This window comes from Notechis scutatus, chromosome 3, assembly GCF_049901735.1.
Source record: "Notechis scutatus isolate UNSWTSFEM ecotype Mainland chromosome 3, rNotScu1.2, whole genome shotgun sequence".
NCBI lineage: Eukaryota > Metazoa > Chordata > Lepidosauria > Squamata > Elapidae > Notechis > Notechis scutatus.
This window is the reverse complement of record NC_142011.1, coordinates 70035927-70061764: the sequence shown is the minus strand read 5'-3', so window position 1 is coordinate 70061764 and position 25838 is coordinate 70035927. Positions and strand designations below refer to the sequence as shown.

General features: G+C 39.1%; 1 protein-coding gene across 1 annotated transcript in view; it reads right to left on the bottom strand.

The window, feature by feature from the left end:
* Positions 1–25320, bottom strand: part of DNAJC6 (DnaJ heat shock protein family (Hsp40) member C6) — a 67884-nt gene extending 42564 nt beyond the window's left edge. Inside the window, exons 1-6 of the mRNA XM_087960418.1 lie at positions 24921–25320; positions 14971–15121; positions 12382–12431; positions 12110–12258; positions 10314–10436; positions 3328–3461 (exon numbers count right to left, since the gene is read on the bottom strand). Coding sequence (XP_087816544.1) covers positions 3328–3461; positions 10314–10436; positions 12110–12258; positions 12382–12431; positions 14971–15121; positions 24921–25185 — 872 coding nt within the window. The 5' untranslated portion in view covers positions 25186–25320. The remainder of the gene's footprint in view (positions 1–3327; positions 3462–10313; positions 10437–12109; positions 12259–12381; positions 12432–14970; positions 15122–24920) is intronic.
* Between the last annotated feature and the right edge of the window lie 518 nt (positions 25321–25838).

The following is a 25838-nucleotide window of genomic DNA, read 5'->3' as shown; positions in this document are numbered from 1 at the left end:
ATTTTATGATCGTTAAAGTCCACAAAAAAAAAAAAAAAACACTTTTACTTTCCTTCTTTCTTCTTTCAATTTTCTAAAGTTCTCAATTATTCCAGCCCACGGTCTATACCAAAAACATCAATCAATCCCACAGTCAGTCTTTCCTTGCTTTTTTCTTTATTCTGGTTCTGCTTTCACTTTCTAAGATTCTTACTTTGTTTCAATATTTCTTTATCCACACAAGTTCATTCAGAAACAGGATGTTTTCCTTTTTGTTTGAGCTCAGGTTTTTGTCAGAAGGTGACACTCTCCATTATACAAAGTCTTCACCTTTTCCCCCTATTTTTTATTTAGGGTTTTTTGAATCTCAATATTCCAACACAGTCCAGTCTCCAATTTGTAAATATTCCAATTTGTTATTATTATTTTTTGACAATCTTAAGTCCAGCTTTATTTTATGCCTGTTTATTGTCAAAATATTTTAGTCCAATTTAGTTAAATCTTTAGTTCCGGCTTCTTCCTTTCCCGGTTTGAAGCCCCGCTTAGCTGTCAAAAATATTTTCTTATTTTTTTTCCTGTCCTTTTGTCATTTCACCGCTCACTTTTCTTTTCTTAAAAATTCCATGTTACCTTAATCCCGGGGTACTTTTGTTTAGTTGTATTGCTCAGTTGTCCCGGTTCAGATGTCATCCACCTTTTTCTTCCCTCCTGCACAAAGCTTAATCCAGTTGAGTCCTCCTCTTCGGGGGTGGTCATTTTAAACCACCGCTGCAATCGTCTTTGGGGGGAAAAAGACCAAGCCCAGGAGGGGAGATGCGGCTCCCCTCAACCTGGCTTGCGGCTTCCCCTTACTCCGCCGCCCCTCCAAGGCAGCTTCAGCCCCTAACCATAATGATCGGGGCTCTCCAATGAAAGAGAGCCGCAGAGAGTCACGATCTATGGTCTGTCAGCGAGGAGACTTCGCCTTCCAAATCTGTCAAGTTTGAAGACCCCTGCTCTATCTCTATGCCCTGGGAAAAGGCAATGACAAAAATTCTTGCTATAAAAACTGCAGGTATTTGCCCAGGTAGTCACTAGGAGTCAACACTCTCTAAGGAAAAATAAAAAATAAAGATAGCTGTTGGTGTTAAAAAGGAATGAGATTGACTAAAATCTGGATCCAGAAACTAAGAACCATGATGGTGCAGTGGTTAAAATGCAGCATTGCAGACTAATTCTGCTGACTTCCAGGAGTTTGATTCTCACCCACTCAAGGTTGACTCAGCCTTCTATCCTTCCAAGATTGGTAAAATGAGGACCCAGATTGTTGGGGGCAATAGGCTAACTCTGTAAACCGCTTAGAGAGAGCTGTAAAGCACTGTGAAGCAGTATATAAGTCTAAGTGCTATTGCTATTGCTAAGTGAATTAGTATCCCCTGATATAGCAATAGCACTTAGACTTATATACCTCTTCACAGTGCTTTATAGTCCTGTCTAAGCGGTTTACAAAGTCAGCATATTGACCCCAACAATCTGGGTCCTCATTTTACTGACCTCAAAAGGATAGAAGGTTGAGTCAACCTTGAGCTCGGTGAGATTCGAACTGCCAAATGGCAGGCAGTCGGCAGGCAGCAGAAGTAGCCTGCAATACTGCATGATATAATACAGCGGTTGCCAACTGGTGGGCCGCGGCCCACTGGTGGACTGTGGCAAAATTTTGGTGGTCTGCAGAGAAATGGCAGAGTAATAGCCCACGAAAGCAATTAATCTGGGCCACGTGGGAAAACAAGGCTGCTCTGCCCACATGGCCCACCCACCCGCTGACCCCCACCCTTTGGCCAAGCGCAAACCTTGAGACTGAGTAGAGAGTCATGTGAGCTGCACCTGGAAGGTAAGACCAATGGTGGGTGAGGGAAATCCACCCTGGGGTGACTTGCTAATGTTGGTGGGAAAGTTGGTCCCATATTCCAGAGATGTAGTAGTCACAGGACTGGCCATTTGGCCATCCCAGAGCAGTTCCTCCATCAGGATGACTACACTCTGAAATATGGGACCAGCCCATGGTGGCTGGAATGAGGTAATGGTGCTGGGGTGGGCTGCGGGCTGAAGTGTGGTGGCTGGAAGAAGCAGTACTCACATTTGCATCTCCCTTCACCACGATATATTTACAGCAGCTGGTGGCGCCAAGGCAGCCCCTCGTGTCCTGCCACGTCTGTAGTGCAGCAGAGAGAAGCAGCCTGAGTCAACCCTAACCCTGCATATGCTAAATTGGCCCCTGCAAACTGTTGTCTCTGTAGCTGAAGCGGTGTGAGCAACCGGCCGGGCTCTCAAGAGACAAGAGTGACTCTAGCTGCTTCCCTCGTATCTCTCAAGGAGCGCCCGATAGCTTGGCTGGAGGGGGAACCTCTCTCATCCCCCACTCTGCGAGGTGGGTGGCGGGGAAGCGGCACTTGGGAGGAGCAGATCGGCCAGTGCCAGGCTCCGGGGTTTCTCTCCCGCTGAGGGTGCAGCCATCGGGCAGGGAGGAAACAGTGCCCGGCTCTCCTCCCGGGGCAGGAGAGGTAAAGAACAGCAGAAGTGGCAGATGGAGGGCTGATGGAGGAAAGCAACTCTCCTCTTGGGGGGGTGAAGGTGTCAACCTCTCCCCCTTTCCTTGCCTGCCTCCAGGTGAGGCTGGAGGGCAGCAGTCCTTCTGCAGGAAGCTGCCTGCTGAGAAGCCCCTGGAGGGGTGGCCGAGGGGTGCTGCCCCTCAAAGAGAGCAAAGCCCCCTTTCTGCCTCTGCTTCTCCCATCGGCAGTTGCCCCAAGGCCTCTCAGCTCAGACCCTCCCTTGCTCTTCTGTCTCTTCGGAAGGTGCAGGTGGGGGGAGGGATGGAAGCAGCCCTGCCCTCCTTCCCTCCCCCAACTCCAACTCCAGGCAGCCACGGTTATAATTAAATAAGTGTGTGTGTGTATGTATGTATGTAATACATATATATGTGTGTGTGTGTGTGTGTGTGTTTTCTCAAGTTTGCGCGGGTATTTATATGTATGGTATTCAGCTTTGTTCGTGTATTTCCGGGTCATTTATTTATATATATATATATATATATATATATATATATATATATATATATATATATATATATATATATATATATATATATATATAGTACATGCAGACACATAATTTTTAATATTAAATTTATATTTAATATAAAAAATTCAAAATTTTATATTAAATATATTATCATTTTTTTAAAATTCATATTAGTGGTCCTTGGGATTTAAAAGTATGAGTTCGGTGGTCCCTGAGGTTCAAAAGGTTGGCGACCCCTGATATAATATACATTACACATGATTTGCCAGTCCTAAAGTACATTTACTATACCTTCTGTGGGATGGCCAGAGTACTACTCCAGGTCTCTTTGAATTTAGCAATTGAACAGCAGAAGCTGGATTAGAAAAGAGATGACAGAAACAGAACATTGCACTGACCAAGACTGCTGACGCCACACGACCATCCTGTCAAGACAAAATGCAAGAGCCTCAATCAGGAAAATTTCACCTTTCAAATGAGCCATGGTTTTTTGTTAAACACACACAAAATCTTTTAAACAAGATCTGCTCAGTGCTGCTTTGAAACTAAAGCAGAAGCTCTGCAGAAACTCGTGAGATGCTTCTCTCTGAAAAAAAATGTTCATAGGATTACACCGAATTCACAGGATTAAACAGAAACAAACATTTGACAGGTCAATTCTAATGCATCAAAGGATGTTTTTTAAAAAGGTAAAAAGGAAAAAAAAATACACAAGTGCTTCCCATGCAAAGGAAAGACCGTTAGACACTGACAGTGAAAATTCCTTCTAGTGTGGTGTTATGGAAACATCCAACAATGGGTTAAAAACTAGAATGGGATTGTATGAGATACATTTACAATTGGCACTGTATCTCAGCTGGACATAGACTACAACAAAGCAAGTCCATCAAATAGAAGATGAAGAACAAATAGGGTAGAATTTTTCTCTGTTTCCTTCTAATGTAATCCAGAGGTGCAGAAGAAGAAAACAGCATCCTACCTATGGTTCCCAGCTATGCCAGAAGTGAGTCATCATTGATTAAAGTGTACTTAGAGCATGTCTGTCACAACAAACCAGAACAATTTACAGACAGTAAGTGTCCAATACTCCAATAATCAGTTTGATAGAGAAAAGCTTCCAGCTGTGGGATGTAGTCAAAGTAATCCAATATTGTTATTAAGAAGAAAATTCTGTAACATTCCTTTCCACAAATCTTTGATCTTCAGAGCAATCTGATAAATAGACAACTTTATGGCCTTCAAATGTTAAAGATTACAACATTCTTGAATTCCATGCTTCATGGTCAATTGTGCGAAATTATAATGTTGGTAGTTAAAAACATTTGGAGGGCATCAGAATGGATATCACTGCTGTAGAATTTAGTAAGTATATAATTTGCATGGAAGCCATATGCAGAAAAATCTGAATATGTGGCTTCTCCCAATAAAGAAAGCAGCAACTTGAAGGGGTTTAAAGAGGAGTTGTCCCTTACATACTGAGGCAATGCACGTCTTCCACTGCATTGCTGATACAGAGTTAGGACAGTAGGACAAAAAATAATAATAACCAAAGTGATGTGTGAAGAATCTTATCAGACAAATAAAGATTTTGCATGCCTGTCTTCATCCAATCTGTTGGCCAACCCTGTTGGCTTTCTGGAAAGATGTAAAGGCCTGGCTTTTCCACCTGGCACTGTAGGAGTCTCCACCCAGTTTATTTTTAGTGGATCTGTACAGCTGGTTATTTTATTTCTATTTACCTCCAAGAGTTCCTTAGTTGGAGGGGTGGCTATATAAATTTGCTAAACAAACAAAACTTTTTAGGGATTTGTGAGAGTTCCAGGTAAAATAAGTTCCATAGAACTGTGAAAGGCCATGGCTAGATGTACACATCACACAAAAGCAAGATTATTGTAGCCTGGTTCAAGTGTCACACTAAACCACAAACCACCCTTTACAAGCAATGATAAATATAGTTTAATGTGATATATGAAGTTTGCCATTGTTTACCTTTGATATGGAATGTTAAATATGGAGGACTGTGTCTGTCTTATAGAATAAGCAAGTGTGGAATATACAACAATTTAAGTGCATTTTTAAAATAGTGGGATAATTATTTAAATAAATAAAAATGGAATATGATAGAGATATGCTCATTATCCTGATATAGTTCTGACTAACTTTTATCCATGACAGTTTACCTTGAGGGAGTAAACTTCTAGTAAGATGCTACATTACTATATGGTCCATGGTGTTCTTTGAGCTTAGTTGTTTTCTGCAAGATCAAGGACCACAAGTTCCACCCTGAGCTACAAATATTCTCTTCCATCAATTACGGTATTGTACCATGGAATTTCTATGGGCAATACTTAAGTGAATCAAATCTACCTGCCTATTCCCGAGTCCTAAAACTAGAACAGCTTCCCTATACAAATTGAGTTAGATTTTGAGAGCTAGTATCTTATTATTAATGAACTTGCCTGCACCTTCTGATTTATAGCTTCTTTACTATAAAAAATCTGTCAGTTTTTTTAAAAGAAAGCAAGGTATAATTGCCTGTTCTCCGTATTATAATTTCAAGACAGCACAAGTAGTCAAGATTTGAGTGACAAAAAGCTGTTTACAGAAGGGAAATAATGGTGAATTTGTTTCCCTTACATGGATCTCTATGAATCATCGTTCTGTTGTGTTGTGTGCCTTTGAAGAAATGGAAGAAAATGTCTTACTTCATTCTTTGTTATTTTAGGATGTCAATAACTTATGAATCACTTATCAGAAGGGTGAAGAAAGGGGTATCTGGGAAAATTACTAGAAATCTAATAAATGACAATAGTATCAACTAAATGACAAATATAATTCCAGGATGATCACATGGAATTCCACAAATACTGCAGTTGATCTCTACTAGTATTCCTATACCACTTGGCATTGACCAAGTCTCTCCAGATAATTTATCTGGATAATAGTATCCTAGGGACAGGATTTCTTCATGTGGGTTACAAAAAGTCATCAACAATTGGAACAGCCTTACCTCTGGTGGCAAGTAACCATCTTTGAAGTTGCTTGGGGGGAAATCAGGAGAATCCATTAAAAGAGGCAACAATGCCAATGTGATGGTGATCTCCATACAAAAATGCTTCAATTCTAGGGTATGTCAAGGTGTATCATCTCTGCAACTTGGTGGACTCTGATGGCCAGCTGTCAAAAGTCTGTTGGTGGAGAAGGGGAATAACTTGCTTGATCTGTCTAGCATGGCTCCCAAATGAACCATTTGCTAATGACATCATCAGCTTTGCTAAATTCTAGAAGTAGATGCTATACTGATTAGAGGGGATGCTGCTAACAAACAAACATGATAAATTGAGGAATCTGCAAATAGGAATGATAGGAATATGACAGAGGAAGAGATATGTATTGTTTTGACTATTTTAATGACGTGTATGCAAAACTGTGGATTATCAGATACTTGTTTGATGTGCAAACAATCAATGTTGGTCCCCACATTATTTCTCAGAGAAAACGGAATAAAACATATGGGATCTTACTTAGAGGAGGCATTATTGTTCTATATTTATTATATTTACATCACTTAAGGATACAGAGGTTGAAGACAACTGAAATTTATTCTTGGTCTTGGCTGGCTCACAAAAAATAACTTCCTATACTCTTTGTTGTTAGTGAACAAAAGCCTTCCAGGTATAGGATAGAAAAAGTCATGGATGAGCAGGGTCTGACATGACAAGTGAAGAACTAAGTGGCATACAATTTTATGAAGCCTGTACTCAAAAATCCAAATGCCTTGAAAATTATTTTACTGCGTTTTAGGGAAGCAAACCATTGTTCCCTGATTTGCTTTCCCAGGGCCTCAATTATACCCATAATCTATTTAATATTTGGGTAGTCTCAATATTCTGGTCAAGCCATAAAGAAAAAGCCATAAAGGAAGCTAGAAGGGAAGTTTGATTGGCTTGCAAAGTCATCTTAGATTGGCAGAGAAATGGCAGAGAACCCTCATTCGGGCACCTTTGCTCAGAAAATTCTGGTATCATTAAGATATAAAATAAGAGTAACCCAAGATAAGCAGATGTGACTTCTAAAATTGTGCCCTTGATCCTCAACCTTTCAATCTACATTATTGATTCCTGGGAAAGTTGAAAAGTAATGACAGAGTTAGCAAAAAAAAAAAAGTTTTATTGTATCTGGAAATTCTTATTGATAGTATAGGACAGGGCTCCCCAAACGTAGCAACTTTAAGACTTGTGGACTTCAACTCCCAGAATTCTCCAGACAGCTGTGCCAGATTTAAAGTTGCCAGATTTGGAAATCTCTGGAATAGGAGAACAGTAAATGTCTCTCTCTTGTGAACCTTGTTCAGGAAAGATATTAACAATCAAGCCAAGAGATTATATAGGGGTGCTGCCATTTAACTAATGCTTTCCTTCATTAATCTTTTTTTAAAAAATCATTTTAGCTTTTGTGTTCAGATGTGATATATCACATTATTTTAAACAACCATCCGCCAGCACAACCCTTGGTATTTCCTTCCATGCATTCAATATGTTCTCTCTGCCTTAAAAACTTCATCCTCATTACAGCAAAAACTATTTAAATTAGAAAAATCAAGAATTGGCATAACGCTAAACTGATTGTGCTGCCCAAGTGACTAATGTTTCCTGTTTTACCTAAATTGTAACTCCTGCTGATGCTTTTTAGAAGACACTTTTTACCTGGAGTTTAAAAGCCTGACTTTCTCTATTACACATAGTTATACGAAAGTGATATATTCTCTATTACACAGAGTTATTGTACGTTGCCTGATAAGTGTGTTCATTTTCTCTGACTTTGCTAAAATCCTCAGGAAAAGGACAAAATATTTCTTAATGCTGTGCCATTTCACTATCTCTTCTTTACTATGGCAAGAAGTTTTACAATGGATTTAATTTTTATTCTTATTTATATTTTCTGAGACTTTTCAGACATCAAGCAAAGTTTTGTGTGAGCATCATTAAATCACTTCTCTAAATATTCTACTTCCCCTGTTTTACTGAAATGAAAGCATTAAATGTGTTGAATTCTCTACAGACTCCTTAAAATCCCTAGCATAATAATTAGCAAACTGTTAATTGTACAGTAACTATTAAACCAGTGGTGGGATTCAATTTTTTTTTTACTACCGGCTCTATGGGCGTGGCTTGGTGGGTATGGCAGGGGAAGGATACTGTAAAATCTCCAGTCAGAGGTGGGATTTGCCGGTTCTCTGAATTACTCAAAATTTCCATTACCAGTTCTCCAGAACTGGTCAGAACCTGCTGAATATCACCTCTGTGTTGAATATTTCAATGGTAATCTGATTCCTTTCTTTGCAATCATTAAGTGATAAACTGAATTAATAAATTGTATTGTTTGGTTTTAATTTTTTTGCTTCCTCAAGTCATATGCCTGTTTAATAACTTAAACAGTCCCGCTAGAATTAACACTGTGGAAGACTCAAGACTGTTCTAGAATTGCTAGGCATCTCCTGACATCAAGTGTTTATGTAAGACATAAAAGGAACAATAATATCTAAAGTACTGCTCAGGGCGAATACATTTTGTGTTGCCCATGTAGGGTGTAATGTCATTTTCAGGCCTAAAATAAAATTATTTTAGCACTCCACAGGGATCATGATATTTTTGACTCAGTGCAAATGCCAGTCCAATTTTTGAAAGAACTTCTACAACACACTGAATTTCCTGAGGAACTAAAACTCTCCAAGCAACTGAGTAGGTGGTAAATACTTTAAGCAGCCTTTGCTTTAGTTTTGATGTGTTCAGAAATATAACAAGCATTAAAATAATGACAGGCTACATTTTTTTTCTATATATACAAATGAAATGAACTTTGGAAATCCAATCCTAACGTTCTCAGATAAGAATCAAAAGAGGGATTAGGGTGGATTGTCAGATTGTCCATCTGTAACAGATTCCAAAACAAGTTATATTATGGATAGTCCATTGGGGTACATTGTACAATTGATACAATGCTTTCAAGATGTCTCTCTTCCTCTACACATTTGTGATAAGATCCATTGCTGGTGCTGACATCGCACTTTCACCTTTCCTGAAATTAATAAGGAACATTCCAGAAGAAAGCAGTGATGAAAAACCAGTATCATGAGTTTCATGACATAATTGGCAAGATGATGGAAATGATACCAAGTTTTCCAATTACTATCCTGAAAGCACTATTGAGATACTTCTAAATTCTCTAAGAACACAATAAATTCTCTAAGAACACTATAAACTAAGCAGTCTGCTTTTTAAAAAATAATCATTTATTATTCACGAAGTTATAAAAATCAGATGCTGCAAACACCATTATAGGGACTCCATCTCCCTTTGAAATGAAAATTGATGAATTTTTATTAGAGATAAATGTGGATCAAATACAAAAAAAAAAAAAAAATGCATGAATAAAATGACAGGAACAAGATATTCCTTGTCTTCTACTTTTTCATCAGTAAAGCTATAAATATCTAGCTAAGAGAAAACCCAAAAGCATTACAGGCTCTTATCAAATTTGACAGAGAAATATCTCAAGATGTTGCAGTGTGTATCAAGTTTAGCACTGTCCTCCACATATAGATTGCTACAAGTTAATTTTAAGTTTTCAGGGGTGAGCTGCTACTGGTTCTCCCCTGTTTGGGTGAAACAGTAACGAATTTTATCATTTTTAATTGCCAGTTTGGTGAACTGGTAAATCCCACCCCTCGCTGCCCCCCTCCGCCCCCCCTCCTATCCCAGGAATCTCCATGTGGCCCATTTTAAATCCCAGGTAAGTATATTGATAGTATCCCAGGTATACCATATTGGTCCCTCCCCGCGCAGATGCTCGGGGAGGGCAAAAAACAGGAAGTTCTGGAAAGCCAGAAATGGGCTTGTTTCCGGCTCCAAGTGGCCTCCGGAGCCTGAGGAAGCTGTTTTCACCCTCCCAGTGGCTTGAGGAAAGCCTCCGGAGCCCGGAGAGGGCAAAAATGACCCCCTCCCTACCGTGGTGCAGGAAGGTGACTAGGCTATGCCCACCATGGCCATGCCCTTCCAGCAACCGGGCCGAGAACCAGTTGCTAAAATTTTTGAAGCCCACCCATCAGTTTTTTGTGTTATTCTTTGTATTGTTTGTACTGTACCTCAGGGTTTTTTTTTTCAACCATTAACTATCTATACTCATTAAAAGGACCTTAATTTATGTCAAGCTTTATATTTGAAATATTTTTTTCTATATAGATCTATATACAAATGGTTACTTACTGCTTGACTTACCATACAGTGAATGACACAAACATTTTTGGGATTCTGCTCCAACCAGTTATGCATATTCTTACATACAGCATAGAGATTATGGAGACTTGGTGCTTGTCTAATTGGCCAACTACATTCAGATACCTAAAGAAGCACAGAGTGAAAACAGGTCAGAACAGTAGTAACAATCAGCTAGATTTGCACAGCATAAAAGAAAACTAGAAAGAGGTCAGGTAGTTTTCAGTTTGGCATATTTTAAGACCCAAGTATGTTCTATAAGTCAACTCATCACATAGCATGATTTGTTTACGCATGATCAGGCTCATCACCTTCAAAAAGCAGGAAAGGCCTATGGCTTTACAACATGTAAAACAGGATAAGGTGTTGGTTTTAACCCCTTGGTTTCACCTACTGTTTTGAAACAAATGATTATCTCTGCTGTCACACCTAGGCACAGTAATTTAGCAAGCTGTGTAAAAGATCCTGATGTTGGAAAAGATGGAAGGCAAAAGGATAAGGAAATGACAGAGGCTAAGATGGTCAGATAGTGTCAGCAATGCTATGAACATGAGTTTGGGCAAACTCTGGGAGACAGTGGAAGAGAGGAGAGCTTGGCATGCTATGGTCTATGGGGTCTGAACAGTTGGACATGACATAGCAACTAAACAAGAATCAAGCCAGTGACATAAAAAGGAACAGGCAACGCACGGATTTCATACTATAATTCATTAAATGACAATATGAAGAAAATGGGCTATTAATTAAAAACCCATCATTTAGAAAGGGGTCTGTTAAATTGATAATGTAAAGATTTTAAAATTCTGTTATCGGTCTCAACTTTACCAACTTTCCATCTGCTAATTAATCCTTCAAAGTGTTTGTTTGATTAGTTTAATTTTTTTTAAATTATGTGACTTGTTTTGCTTATACATTGTGGAAAGAAAGAAAACCTCCTTATTTATGTGAAGATCCAGAGTATAGTGATTCTTTAGTACAATGATTTTCTTCCATGAGTCAGAGAAAAATGGATGCCTCCGTCCCCGCAACCCAAAAGGGTAGAAAAAGATTTCTTCTGAACATTTATGTCTCTAGATGGCTATTGATTAAACAGTCTGGCCTAGGTATTCTCTACACAGGAATACCTTACATAGGAAACAATCAAATCTGCAAGATTCTATTACTATAGCCAATATAATACAGTAGTTTTAGAATTCCTTGGAGTTAAGCTGCAGAACTTATTCATGTGTGCATGTTTTGCATGCATACCTTTGATTCCTGATTTTTGGTGACTTACTAGATTTGTCCTTGCAGTTTTCTTGGCAATATATTTCAGAAATAGTTTTCCCTTGCCTGCTTCCTCTAGTTAGGAAAGATGGATCTCTCAGGTGACTTCTGTGCTTAAGGCAGGACTAGAACTCAGTCTCCAGTTTCCATATTGGTGCCTTAGCTACTGGCTCAGAATTGAGATTAGCCCCTAATATTTAATCATTCTGGGAAATAAATTAGGCATATTTTTAAAAAGTAATTTTTACTATAAGTTTAAAATTGGTGGTAGTAACATTCTTTTATTATTACTACCCTGTTCGGTTTTTTTTTTACTTTTTTAATTTTGCTGTACAGTGTCTTAATAAATATTGATCCAAAGATGGATGAAATTGATGGAATTTAAAGATAGCCCCAATCTGTCGTAATTCTTATCCATTAATAAGGCATTTCTTTTTTTTCAAAGGCAGATCCACATGGCACCAGCTACATATTATTTTAATATCACAACTTTACCGTGGTCTTTGCCACATCACTGCATCAGCAAAACTTACCCTATTATGAAACCGTGCAGTACGATAAGACTTTGGTGACAAATTGAAAACTGTGTAATGATCAGGATGCCTTGAATCAAGAAATGTCCGCACATCGTCAATATGATTCCTAAATCCCAGTTCGACTCCTTCACCCGGAAATGACATCACTATGAAGAAATGGTGGGGGGGGAGAAACAAACATATATTCTGAAGTGAAACCCAAATAAAATGGGCAACGAGAAGTTGGAGGTTGCTGCATTGATTTATTACTCAAATAATAGACCACTTACCAATAATTCTTGAGGTAATATAAGAAATATCTAATTCTCCCTTGGCATAGCTATAAGAGGAAAAAAAAGAGAACAACAAAGTAAATTTTGGCTAATGCATACATATACAACTGATAAAAATATCAAGAATGCATTTGGATTATCACCTTTTTTTTTACATTCATGGAATATTTTAGGGGCCAGTCACCTTGCCCACACTTATTACAAACATCTTAACTAAACACAATAATATTTACTTTAAAAATATTATTTATTTATCTAATAATAAATCTCCAATTATAAGGAGAAAAAGAAAAACCAAATAAACTAGAATTCTATATTCATTACGGTGTTCAGCATCTTATTTCATTCCACTCTACTCCACTCCATTCCATTTGCTACACATTCAAAACCTATGGTAGAAGAACTCATTATTTCTGTTAAGTTCCACACTTTTCCAGTCAGGTTTTAAATCAGATTTTAGAAGAGCAGCATTGGTTGTGATTGTTGATGACCTATGGAATCCCTCCTTGTGTTCCTTGATCTTTAAAGGGTTTTTGATACAATCTCCTATGGTATTCTTGTGTTCCAGAAGTTGGGAATGGGGGAATCACTTTGTTACAATGGTCCTTTCTTCGTGGTTTGTTCAGGTCAATATTAGAAGAGAGAGAGAGGGCCCATATTTCTTCATTTGGGGGTGCCTCAGGGTTCAAAGCTTCAATTTATGACTGATTAAAACTGCTAGGTAAGGTCACTCATCAGTTCGCAGTTCAGTATAAGCAGTCTGTGAATGATCCCAAAGGTACATCTCAACTCCAAGTTGTGCAGGTGATGCTGTCAATGTTCTGGCCCATTGTCTAGAAGCTGTTTGCATAGGAAAGGGGAGCAACAGACTTTGGCTCAATCCTGACAAGACTGTGTTGAAGACTTTTGATCTTGGATGAGGTTGCACTTTCCCATTCAAGATTGCTTTGTAACTTGAAGGTCCTCCCAGACCTGCAGCTATTGCTCAAAGAGCAAGTGGCAGCTATGGCCAGGTGGGCCTTCGCACAGGTTTATCTTGAGCACCAGTTGTACCCTTTCCTCACCTGGGAGGCCTGTCACCTATGCCCTGTTGGATTATTGCAATGCCCTCTAATGAGGCTGCCCTTTGAAGATGCCCTCCAAAAACTACAGCTGGTTCAAAATGCGGCAGCCAAGCAATAATGGGAACTTCTCATTATGCTTCATGGCTTCCAACACAATTCGAGGTATTGGTCATCACCAATTCATACCAAAAGGCCCGGTAATTTGAGACATCACTTGTCTCCAGTTGTTTGTGGCATTCAGGCAGAGCAGGTACATTTTAGTTGCCTCAATTAAAAACTGTCATCTTGTGGACCAAGAAAAAACGCCTTCTCTGTTGCTGCCTCTGTGTTATGGAATAGCAAATACCCCCCCGCCCCAGGGTGTTCTCTATGACTTTCAGAAGTACCCTAAGACCTGGATCTCTTCCCAGGCATGTCATTAGAGTGTTGGTGGAATCCCTGTTGAATCTTTTTTTACAAAAAAGTTGAGATATGCTTCTTTTAGTCAGGGCAGCTCTGTGACTTCAGTTGTGTGCTTTAGCTTAATGTATCAGATATGTTGTAAGCCGCCCAAACTCTTTTTGGAATAGGGTGGCCTTAACAAATCAAATCAAATCAATGAATAAATATAGAGAGGGAGAAGTTACTCTCCAATCTAGTGATCAATAGGAATGTTGGGGTTACTATGAGTGTGATGGATATGGAATGAAGAAAATCTATGCATGCAGTTGTTAAGAATCATTACTGACTTGATGGCACATAATCAATCAATCAAAGAAGGTAGCAGGTGGTTGTGATCAGGGAAGAGCTTCTACTATCCCAATCCCCCACTAGAAACAGTGGCAGTTGAGAATGGCAACATGGTTCATAATGCAACAACAGTGATATTTTTGTGCTTGACTGTGAGTGTCTTTGTGTCCTGATACAGCATTCATTTCAGTATATATTCTTATGAAAAGTGTCAACAGGGTGTCTCCTTGGTTATGGTGGGGGGGACCACTCAACAATAACTCACACTTAAAGCTGTCAGTTATTGTTCAAGAACCTAATCGCACGGGTCTAACATTCCTGAATTAATTGTGCTATGTATTTCAGTGAATTTAGAATATGACAACTTAATTGTGACGGAGTGCAGAGAATGGCCTTGACAAAGGTATGCAAGAGCTACTGAGACATGATGAGAAAATAAATGCCAATTCAGTCCTGGGAAAGGAGAGAACTTGAGAAATAGAAGAACACTGCAGTAGCCTCAAGTTTGAAGACTCAAAGTAAATCTACATTTTCAGTTCTTTCCTAAGTTTAAACAGTCACCAAACAAGGCAATCAGTTAAGCAAGAGCTGTCTGTTACCTAAATTTCAGATTGTGTTTCACTTTAGCGAATTGGTTGTAATTATTAAAACGCTTTTCATTTCACTATATTGGTCAGTAATCAAATTTCCCTTTCCACAAGCCTATTAACATCCAATCACTTTCTACAACAAGGCATCTTAATAGTGACTGTGTTGCTTGCTGAGCACTTCAGATGGATGTATTTCATAGTACCTTGCAACAGATTGCATCACTTTAGTAGAAGTATCTTTTAGAGTATCTTTCAAGTTATCCTTTAAGTTGCTGAAGAGTCTCCCTGCACCACCTTTCATCATGTCCAATAATCCTCCCCCATAGCTAGACTCCATGTCAGGAGAAGAGGCACCTTGAAAAAAGGAAAAGGAGACTCAATAAAACAAAGGCATTGCGGAAAAAAAACAACCCCAAGAACTTTAACCACCACAGCAAATTTTAGATTAGTTACACGAATGTACTTATTAGAAAGAGATGAGAAAACAGAGGCATTAGGAGCAACCAAAGTAACCCATAATATGAAGACAAAGAACACAACAACATTATTGTCCTGTTAAAACAAGATGTATTGACATTGACTATTTCTTGTTTTTCTTTTCCAGTTAGAACTGAAAAAGATGAAACTGATCTGAGACAGAATAAGCAACGACAGGAAACAGGCATAGCAGGAGTAGGATTAGATAAGAACATCTGTCAACAGATTGCATTAGTTTTGCAGGACCTGAGAGAGTTCCCAGACAAAGGGATACATTTGAATCATAACAGCCCAATGTAGAGATTTCTATCCACAGAACCTCACATCTCAAAGTAAAGTTGAACTGTCTTACTTTTTTGGGGGGGGACTGTGATATTTTACAGGGGCTTTGAATCACAAGCAAGTAACTTTGCAAAATGTTCCTACGATTAAAAAAAATATTGATGGAGTAATCTGGAATGGGGGGAGGAGCTTTTGGGATGCCCCTTTGTCAAGATCAGATCAAGCCCTGATTACCATGGATACCACTCTGCCATCCATTGAAGGGAGGCCACATCCCTTGGATTGATCCAATTGGTGGTGACTGGGGGGGGGGAAAGATCCCACCTTCGTCCCCTACTGTGTTAGAGTGCCACAGGGCTCGGTGCTTTCTGTGCATCTATTCAACAATTACATGAGGCCACTGGGTGAAATCATTTGCTGCCATGGGAATGAGGTATCAGTACACTGATGATACCCAATTATAGCTCTCTGTCCCTGGCAAACTAAATAATAGTGCGGATGTCCCACCCTGGTGCCTGTAGGAGCCTGAATGGAAAGCAACAGGTTTCAGCAAGACTGACTGGCCTTAGGACCCACTGGTTCTGGGACTATACCATCTTTGCTCTGGGTGGGGTTGCACTGCCCCAAACAGACCCTGTGCACAATCAGACAGCTCTCCTGGACTCACAGTTCCTGTTCAAGGAGCAGATGGCAGTAGTGGCCAGAAGGGCCTTTGCACCATTTTGCATTGTGCCACCATTGTGACCATTCCTAGATCAAGGGACTCTATTCACTTATGCCCTGGTCACCATCTAGTTGGTCTACTGTAATGCAATCTACATATGGGGCTGCCCTTGAAGAGTATCCGAAACTTCACTTGTACAGACTGCAGTCACATGGACAGTTCTGTGTATTTCAATGCAAGCTGCATTGGTTACTAGTCTGTTTTGGGGTCCAATTTTGGGTGCTGGTTTGGTTCTTTAAAGCCCTACATGGCATGAGGCCATATGAATCCTGGGACTGTCCCTCCCTGATTCTATCTGCCTGTCCCACTAGAACCAGCAGCTTCCAACCTTTTGGACACCAGGGACCGGTTCTGTGGAGAGAGATTTTTCCGCAGACTGGAACAGGCATAGTTTCCTGTGCTTGGTGGTGTATTAACCATTAAGCAGACTAAGCACATGCTTAGGGCACCAAGCCCAAAGGGGGCACCACAAGGTTGAGAATATGGCTTCGTTTGTACGGTATATACAAAGGAGGGAAGCACCAAGAATTGTCAGTGCTTAGAGCACCAGTGAGCCTTAATCTGCCACTGCCTGTGTTGCCCACATCCCACAGATGGAGCTTCATCTGTTTGTGTGGTCTGGTTGCTGGCATGCCGCGGACCATTTTCGGTCCATGGACCGGGCATTGGGGACCCCTGCACTAGCTCTAACAAAGAAGGCATATCACCGGTCCCATCAAATAGGGAGCTTTGCTTGGTGGATCCCGACTTTATGGGGCATTCTTCCCCCGAAAGCCAGACTGACTTTATCTGTTTAAAATTTTCAATAGTCCCTCAGGGGACTGGTAAAATATTGAGACGGCTCCAGTGTAATTAACATCTGCTTTTACATATATATCATTTTTTGCCTTTTGTAATTTTAACATTTTTAAACATAACAATGTTAATTGTCAGCGTATATGGCTTTTAGCTTTGTTGTACACCACTCAGTCACTTGTCTGTGAAATGGAAGCCATGTAAATATGATGAAATAAATAAATACCAAATAATTATAATTATGCAAAGTTAAACAGCTGAAAATAGCTCTATGTCTATCAGGCCATAGACATACACCATATCTGTGGCATCGCACATTTCAGGAAATGAAATCACTATTTATTCAGGGCATTAGAAAATACTGTCCAATTGAATTAAATTAAGAAATGCTGCTCTGGGATATATTTAGACCCACTTTTTGCCTCTATAAATCAAGGATAGCTTACTATTTGCCAAAATTTGGCTGGATGAATATGAAACTGAATCACCATTCTAAGGCAATAGCTTCATTGATGAGAATAACAATATCTCATCTCTTTTAGTGGATTTTTGTTAGAAGAAGATTTCTTTCCAGGACATCGCTTTGAAATGATTTGTGTGAAGGAGGTTGTTGTTTTTTTTGTCAAAGACAAGTAGCAAAAGGAGATAAAATCCTCCAAAAACCTCAGAATGAAATAGTCTTTATGATAATAATTTTCTTGGCAGGACAAATTTCTCCCCCACCTCTCTGTACTACAAATGAATAGGAATATGGCTTCATTTAACTGCATTTGGAAAAATTGCTTGATGCATGTCTCAGTATATCATTTTAAACACATTATGAAAAAAGTAGATCTCTAGAGAGGTTTATAATGGCAGGAAAGATGGAAGAAAAGTGTGTGTGTGGGGGGGGGGTGATCAGCAAAAAGATGGATAGATTTGATTACATCAAAGGAAGAATATGCCAACTGAAGACCTAAAGGACCAAGTTGTGGCAGGCCATTCTAAGAAAATCTATGTAGTTGACACCAAGTTAAAGGGACACAATAATCAATCATTCATGGATTTATACAATATGGAATTGCAGTTGTCAACTTCAATCCTTAAAACATATCCCTAATATTCATTTTATTTTTGTTTGTCTGTACAAGAGTCTGCCATTCATTCTGGTTGCTGAAGCTTTATCCTTATCCCATCTAAAGGAGAAAATGATATCCCGATATCAAAGTGAGTATGCTTCTTTGAATTTGGGCATTTATTACAAAAAAGAACAAATGCTGGAACTCTCATAGCTTTTTCATGAAGAATTGTGTGGCAACTTTCTTCCAGAGAATTATAATAGCTGCAGTGGCAAATTACCATCTAACTTAGTTTTATTTATTTTATTTATTTATTTGATTTGTCAATTGTTTACAAGATAATAAGTACAAGTGTATACATAGTTATATAATTTCTATGCTGTTCCTATTATAAAACTGTCCATGGCCCACTAAGATAAAAGTGGAGCAGAAAAAAGCATAGGAGTAAAAACTATAAAATTATAATAAACAATGTTAATTATATTCTTTGTGATGAATATTTAAGAAGTGTAGAAACAGAAATATTTTATTGTTTCAACTTACTGAAAGATTATTCAAAGGAAAAAAATAGAAAGATTAGCGATCATGCTGATTATTTTAATTCTGCATTTCACTAACCTTTCACTAACTGTTTCCTCAAACATTACTCTCATTTAACTTTCCTTTATGCTTTCTCAAAATGGACAATTGCATTTTCCTCAAACACATTTTCAACATAGTAACTTTGAGGAAAAACCTGACGTGCTTTGTGCTTAAAAATGGTATGTAAATTGCAAACAATATAAAACACACTCAGGGGTGATATGAACCTAAATGAGAATGCTGCTACAACCAAAACTATGTGGATGAGCTGATAATGTTATTCAGCTCCAGAAACAAAGAGGCTTCAGAAATTGACTTTTCTCATCTCAAATTGTCCAAGAGAACAGACAGAAGAGATAGTGTCTAAGAGACCGCCTTTTGTTTTCACAGATATGGAGATATCTCTCAGTTTCTTCATAAACAATTACTATGACATAAGATATTTTAACTTCTAGTAATGGCCTTTTAAGAAAAGTTAATGTACCTTAGTGTACTGAAAGCTAATTCAGTTAGTCAACATTACTTCTTCAGTCTAATGTTGTCTAAATATACCAACATCTAGTAATTTTCCTGATCTGAAGCTATTTTGAGTAATATTTCTGGGAAATAATTAAAATATAGGCAATGCTGAAATTCCACCTGTTTGGTTTAATATGATGAGTTGTTCATAACTCATAGACTGGGGCTTTGTTTCATGAGAGAAGCTAAACAGAGCTTGCTCTGGTGAGAATTTGCTTGAACATTAAAAGCAGCCACCTCTATGTTTTCTATGTTCACTTTCAAAGATAAAAATGTTTGAGAAGCTTTTCAATAACAATAGCAATAGCACTTAGACTTATATACCACTTCAGAGTGCTTTACAGCCCTCTCTAAGCAGTTTATAGAGTCAGCATATTGCCCTCAACAATCTGAGTCCTCATTTTACTGACCTCAGAAGGATAGAAGGCTGAGTCAACCTTCAGCTGGTGAGAATCGAACTGCTGGCAATTGGCAGAATTAGCCTGCAATGCTGCATTCTACCACAGTTCTCTCAATATTGACTCTTTCCAATGACATGCTTCAAACTAAGACTTTTTCCAGGGCCATGGCTTAAAAAAAACCTAGAGTATTTCAGTTCACTGAATCCTTACAATGAATAGCTTGTCTTCAGAATGTCAAGAATAAAAAGAAATGTAAAATCCCCTGTCTGGATTTTAAAATGTAATTCACAGCAGAATTTGGAAAATTGGGTGCAACTGAGAAAGACTTGAGAACTGAGTTTAGAAGCAGCTTACTTTAGGAGAGTCAAGGTTCTGGGTTTATGATTTAGCTGAATGTTTAGTATCAGAACTCCTTGTTCTGAAAAATCCCGATATACTGGTCTAACTCAGCTTATCCCAACCGGTATCCTTCAACTATGTTGGACTGTAAGTCACATACCTATTGATGAGCTGTTAGCTGAGAATTGCTACCACAAAACATATATCTGAAAATAAAGCTATTATTATGAAGACACCATATGTCTTCCTTCCTCATAAAAAGGACAATACCAAGATAGTAAATACAGTGGATCTTATATACTAGCAAGTTTCTCAATACATATTGGAATGTAATTCCTTTAATTTCCAAATCTCTTTTCTGTATTTGCTGGGAAAGATGGAAGGACAGAAAAGAAGATAAGATGGATAGACTCAGTTACAATGACGCAATGGATGCACCAGGGGAAATCCTAAAATGTTGGGTAAAGATTGTCATGGCGGTGTGCTATGTGATGCTAAGAGGCGACATCAGTTTCATGGCACACAATCAACAAATCCAACATATTTGAAGAGCACAAGATCAGAATAGGTTCATTTAATCCAACGTATCAGGATCTCATCTAATCAGTATACTAAATTGATTTTCCTGGGGAACAATTCTATAAAGCGTTTTGTCAATGTGCATTAGAACTGCATCACTGCGATCAGTGGAAATATTCAGTTTTCATGCCTAAAATGAAATAAGCACTTCAGTATATAAGAGGATACCTTGGCTGATACAACTGAATTATTTCTCCTGTGTTGCTTTCAGTTTGCAGAAAACATGTTATTAGATATAATAAAAGAGTGATTGGAAATGCGTGCCTTCATCATAAAATGAAAGATTAATAGCGTATATATTAGGTACTAGTGCTGGAATTGCAGTGCCTATAAACTCTACAGAATAGCTCAGAACAGACATCTCTAAAATGAGAATGGAGCTAAATAAATGAAAATAATTTTAAAAAGTGAAAGCATCCTCATCTGACTTTTCAAGTGATAAATCTTACCATGACAAATGCTTGAATGAGGAACAATTTACAGTCTTAGAAGTGCTTCTTAGTCATCATATTTATTAAGTGTGAATGTTACTGAAATCTATAATAGCTTTTACATAAGTCTTGAGAATTGGAAAAGGGTTTTGTTGCTGTTGTTATCATAGACATTAATTTTGGAAGCAATGGGGATTGAATTCATGCATAATGAATGCAGGAATACCCAAGTGACACGCCAGCTACCTCTGAAAAACTCCAGCAATTTGAGCTGTAGAATGCTTACTACATGCAGTACCAGGCTTCTATTTTTAAATAAAAATTGCTAACTTTCATACCATTAACATATTTTTATTATTCTGCATATTCACTATGACTATTTTTGAATTCTACCAACAATAGAATTCACATAGAAAACATTCAGGAAGGCAAATGCAACGGTAAATGTTCATTCCCTTGGCATTCTTATAAATTGAACAGCTAAGAGTAAGCAAGGCTGGGCAACTCATGCCTTGGGGCTTAAGTGCAACCCTTGAATGTGCCCTTACCCATGATTGCAAAAAATAGCACATTCTTGATATTCCCATATTATGAACGGTTTGGTACTTTGTTATACTTTGGTAATCCTCAACTTACAACCATTTGTTTAGTGAAAGTTTGAAGTGTTAAGAGCACTGAAAAAAGTGACATGATGATTTTTCAAACTTACAACCGTTGCAGCATCCCCATAGTCATGTGATCAAAATCCGGGCATTTGGCATGTATTTATGACAGTTGCACTATCTTGGGGTCATGTGATCATCATTTGTAACCTTCCCAGCTGGCTTCGGACAAGCAAAGCCAATGGGGGAAGCCAGATTTACTTAATGACTCAATGATTCACTTATCAACTGCAGAGATATACTTAACAATTGTGGCAAGAAAGGTCATAAAATGGGGTACACCTCCCTTAACAACTTCTTAGTAATAGAAATGTTGGTTTCAGTTGTGGTTGTAAGCCAAGAACTACCTTAATTTAAAAAATTTAAAAATCTCAATTCTCCCTCAAACCCATCTCACCAACACATGTGAGGATGTTCCACCCAATCTGCAACCCCTGCCTCTTCCTAAAGTGTCATCCTTGGCCACCAAAGATTGCCCACTTTTATGGGGGATTCTTCTTTATCATTATACAGATGGCCAGAGAGCCTGGTTGGTGAGCTGAGTCACTGAGCTAGAAACAGGGAAATATGAATTCTACTCTTGCCTCTTAGCTCTAGGAAGTAATCAATGGTAAACCACTTCCAGAAACCTGTCAAGGAAACTTCAAAGACTTTTTTCAGGCAGTCAGTAGGAGTCAACACTGACTCAAATGTGTGTACACACACACACACACACACACACACACACACACACATATATATATATATATATATATATATATATATATATATATATATATATATATTTATATAATATATAATTACGTAATGATTAGGATGTGAAGTCTAACATCCAACGGATGTCCTTATTCCTGAAGTTCCAAGGAAGGAAATGATCCAAAGTAGACCAAACCATGATTTCCAATATTGCCAAAATGACTAAAACTAGAATCTACCCTTTAAGTGTAAACATCTGGGAATACCTCCCTTTGATAGTTTTAAGAAATGCACTCAAAATTACACAGTTGCAGGTTTTTTTAATTTATAAAATATTTGCAAATGGGTTTAAATGAAGCTGTTTAACTTTTATCAATTAAAAAAAAACAGTGGATGAATATTTAAGGACTGTTTGCAGAAAATAATTATCACAATCCTTAAGTAATCATCTTCTGTGTCCTTAGAAACTTGTCACCTTCCAGATGTTGCTAAACAACAATTCTCCTGGATATATTGTTAACTCTAATATGAGTTGAAGTCAGCAACTCTGGTTTTCCCCCCAAAATGACAAGATCACAAGAGCCAGTAAGAATATTAAAGCCCATTAGGTAATTTTACCCTTTTCATGGAAAGTGTTAAATCAATAATCATAACAGCAGACTCATACAGATGAAAATAAGCACAGATATATCACTGTCCATGTTGTTCACACAAGCCTATTAGTCTATTATCTGCAAAATTTCAATCAATATTTTTAATTTGATCTACAAACTTAAGCAAAAATCTATACATTTCAAAGTAAAATTTTGATTAAAAAATATTTTAATCTTTTTCTTTTTGAAGCAGCAGATCAATCCAAGATCTGTAACTAGTGGAGTCTGCGTAATTTCTGAATTTGTAAAGCCTAGCTTGTCACTATTTTTTCAAATCAAACAAAGAGAAAGGAAATAAAACCTCAAAGAGAAGGTAATGCGTAATTGTAACTATTGTGGATCATACAGTTATTTCAATAGAAATAAAAGTGAATATCAAATCCTTTAAAATGCAATACATGGAACAGGAGATTTGGCTTTCCTTATAACTTTTTAGCATTTTCTCAGCTCATTGGGAAATAACCTTATATTTGTTGCCAAAAATTTTCAAAAGCAGTACTATTTCTTTCTCACTCAGTTTGAAACTGATCCAGGGGAAGAATGGTTTTATGAAGCAATTCATTCAACATCCTACTGTTTGAGGATTTGGAAAAAGCCTGCGTCTTCCTCTCTCTCACGCACACACCTCTAACCGCTTAACAAAATTGGGCACTATATCAAAACAACTGAATACTATAAAATTCTCAGTCTAACCAGGATAACTTTGAGGTTCAACTCCCCCCCAAAAAAAACTCTTTCCCCCCTTAATGTAGCAGCAGCAGCACATCATTTGATGGAAAATGCTTATACATCAAAAAATATTCTTTACTCGGGAAAAAGGAAGACTTCGTCAGAAATGAAACAAAACTGTGAATATATTCCTATAGCGCTAGCTTTTGTGGCATTGAAGAAATCATGTCATTCAACAAAATGTGCCCATCAACCAATTTGAGAACACAGCAGATAATCCATCAATAAGTACCAGGTTATTGATGCAATTGATCAGCAATCCAGGTTGGACATTGCAATGACTAGCTTATTACTAGTTCTATAAACCGTCCAACTGTCTATGTAGGAGATTTTAAAACAGATAAAAGATTGTGGATATATAGCACCTTTTTATAGGTCTAACTATCACCATTTCCCATAAAGACAGTTCCGTTTTTGCAGTGAGGGGAAAAAAGGTGTGTCACTTGATGGATTTTTTTTAAAGTAACATGCTGCTTGGGTTTTAAGCTTCCCCCAGTCTATATTCAAAGTAGAAACTGGGGCTGCCAGTTAGCTTTTAAATATAACAAATAATAATAATAAAACTTGCTTATTAGGGCTGAGCCTAATAGTCAAATAAATGACCCTTATTTTCAAGAATAGTATAAGCAGCATCAGCTTTATATACAGATAGTTTCCCAGTGCAGACATTCACTTTCTTTCAACAAAAATCAAACAAGAACCACTTTAAGCAGAAGATTTCCTGCCAAAGACCAAGTACTTTTGAAAATATACATTTGCTTCTTTCCAGGGTTTCCCTGAAGAGGTCATTGCTAACAGTTTTGGTTTCACACCAAGGCACACTAGCAAAATAGCCCGAAGCAATCTTCTCTGCATTTCCATTCCCTCCCACTCACCCCCTTATTCACAAGCACACACGCAGTCCGAGAACAATACACTGATCGGCGCGGTTCCTTTGCGCCCCGCCCGTCCCCCACCCCACCCCCTTGTACTTAACGGAACAGCGTGACAAGAAGGGACAGGTTTCTTCATTAACTGCTCTTCAAACCTCTGTACGTTTTTAGTAAGCAGGCCTTCGCCTTAGAAAGGACAGCCTGGCCCGGCCAGGTCCGCTCCAACCCCGCCACCCCTCCACCAACACAGTCCTCGCTCGGAAGATTGGGCCCGAAGTACATTCCCCCCCCGCCCAACACACACACACACACACACACACACACTTCCCCGCGCAGAGGCAGTCAACCTGCTACCTGAGCTGTCCATGGTGCTGCAGTCGAGCGGCTGATGCTGATGCTGTCGCGCTGGGCTCCTGGCTGCTGCTACCACCGCGGGGATCACCCCTTGTTTGCCGAGGTTGCCGCCGCCGACGCCGCCGGTTCGCTCCCGGCTGCTGCAGAAGTCACCGTTGCTGTCCACCAGCTGCAAAGATTCATAGCCATCATTGTTGGTCTTTTTCCGGTAGCTCCCGAGGAGACTCATGGGCGAGTCAGGCAGAGAGAGTGGCACCGCGGACATAAAAGGCGGGAGAATCGCAAACAGCTCACCTTCCCCTAGAGGCGGAAGCAGCCACACACCCAGAGCGGGGCTCCAGCCCCAGCAGGGCCTTACTTGCGGGCTGACTGGGTGTGAGCGCAGGCGGTGGAGGCAAGCGACCTCCCCGCCTCTTGTCTCCCGTCCCCGCCTCTGCCTGGCAGCTATTGGAGCAGCCTTGTGAGGCACACCTTGCCTGCTGCTACAGACACTTAGCCCGACCCTTTTAGTCTCTAATGCCTACTGCTTTCAGGAAGGGATGCCCGGAAGCAATGTAAGAAGGGCCTCCAAGCGTGCCTGCGCGCGTTTCTCTACCGCTTGGCTTCCACACCATCCCGCTGCTTCTAGAGACCTAGAAAGGAGCAAGATCAACCAGCATGCAAAGCGGGGAGGGGGGCGGGGGGGCGGGGAAGGGGGGCTGCAGATCATCTCCATCCCGATTCAAGGCACTCAACATTCCAAGGTTAAAGAAAGGCAGCAGGCACAGTCAGGAAGTGGATAGAATCTATCCCACTCAAACATCCAAGATCGGAATCAAGCAGGCAATGGAGTTTCTTTTCCCTGTGACACTCTAAGGAAGCATTAATTGGACACTGAAGAAGCGGGGTAGAAAGAGTTGTTTACACTTTTGAAATTTG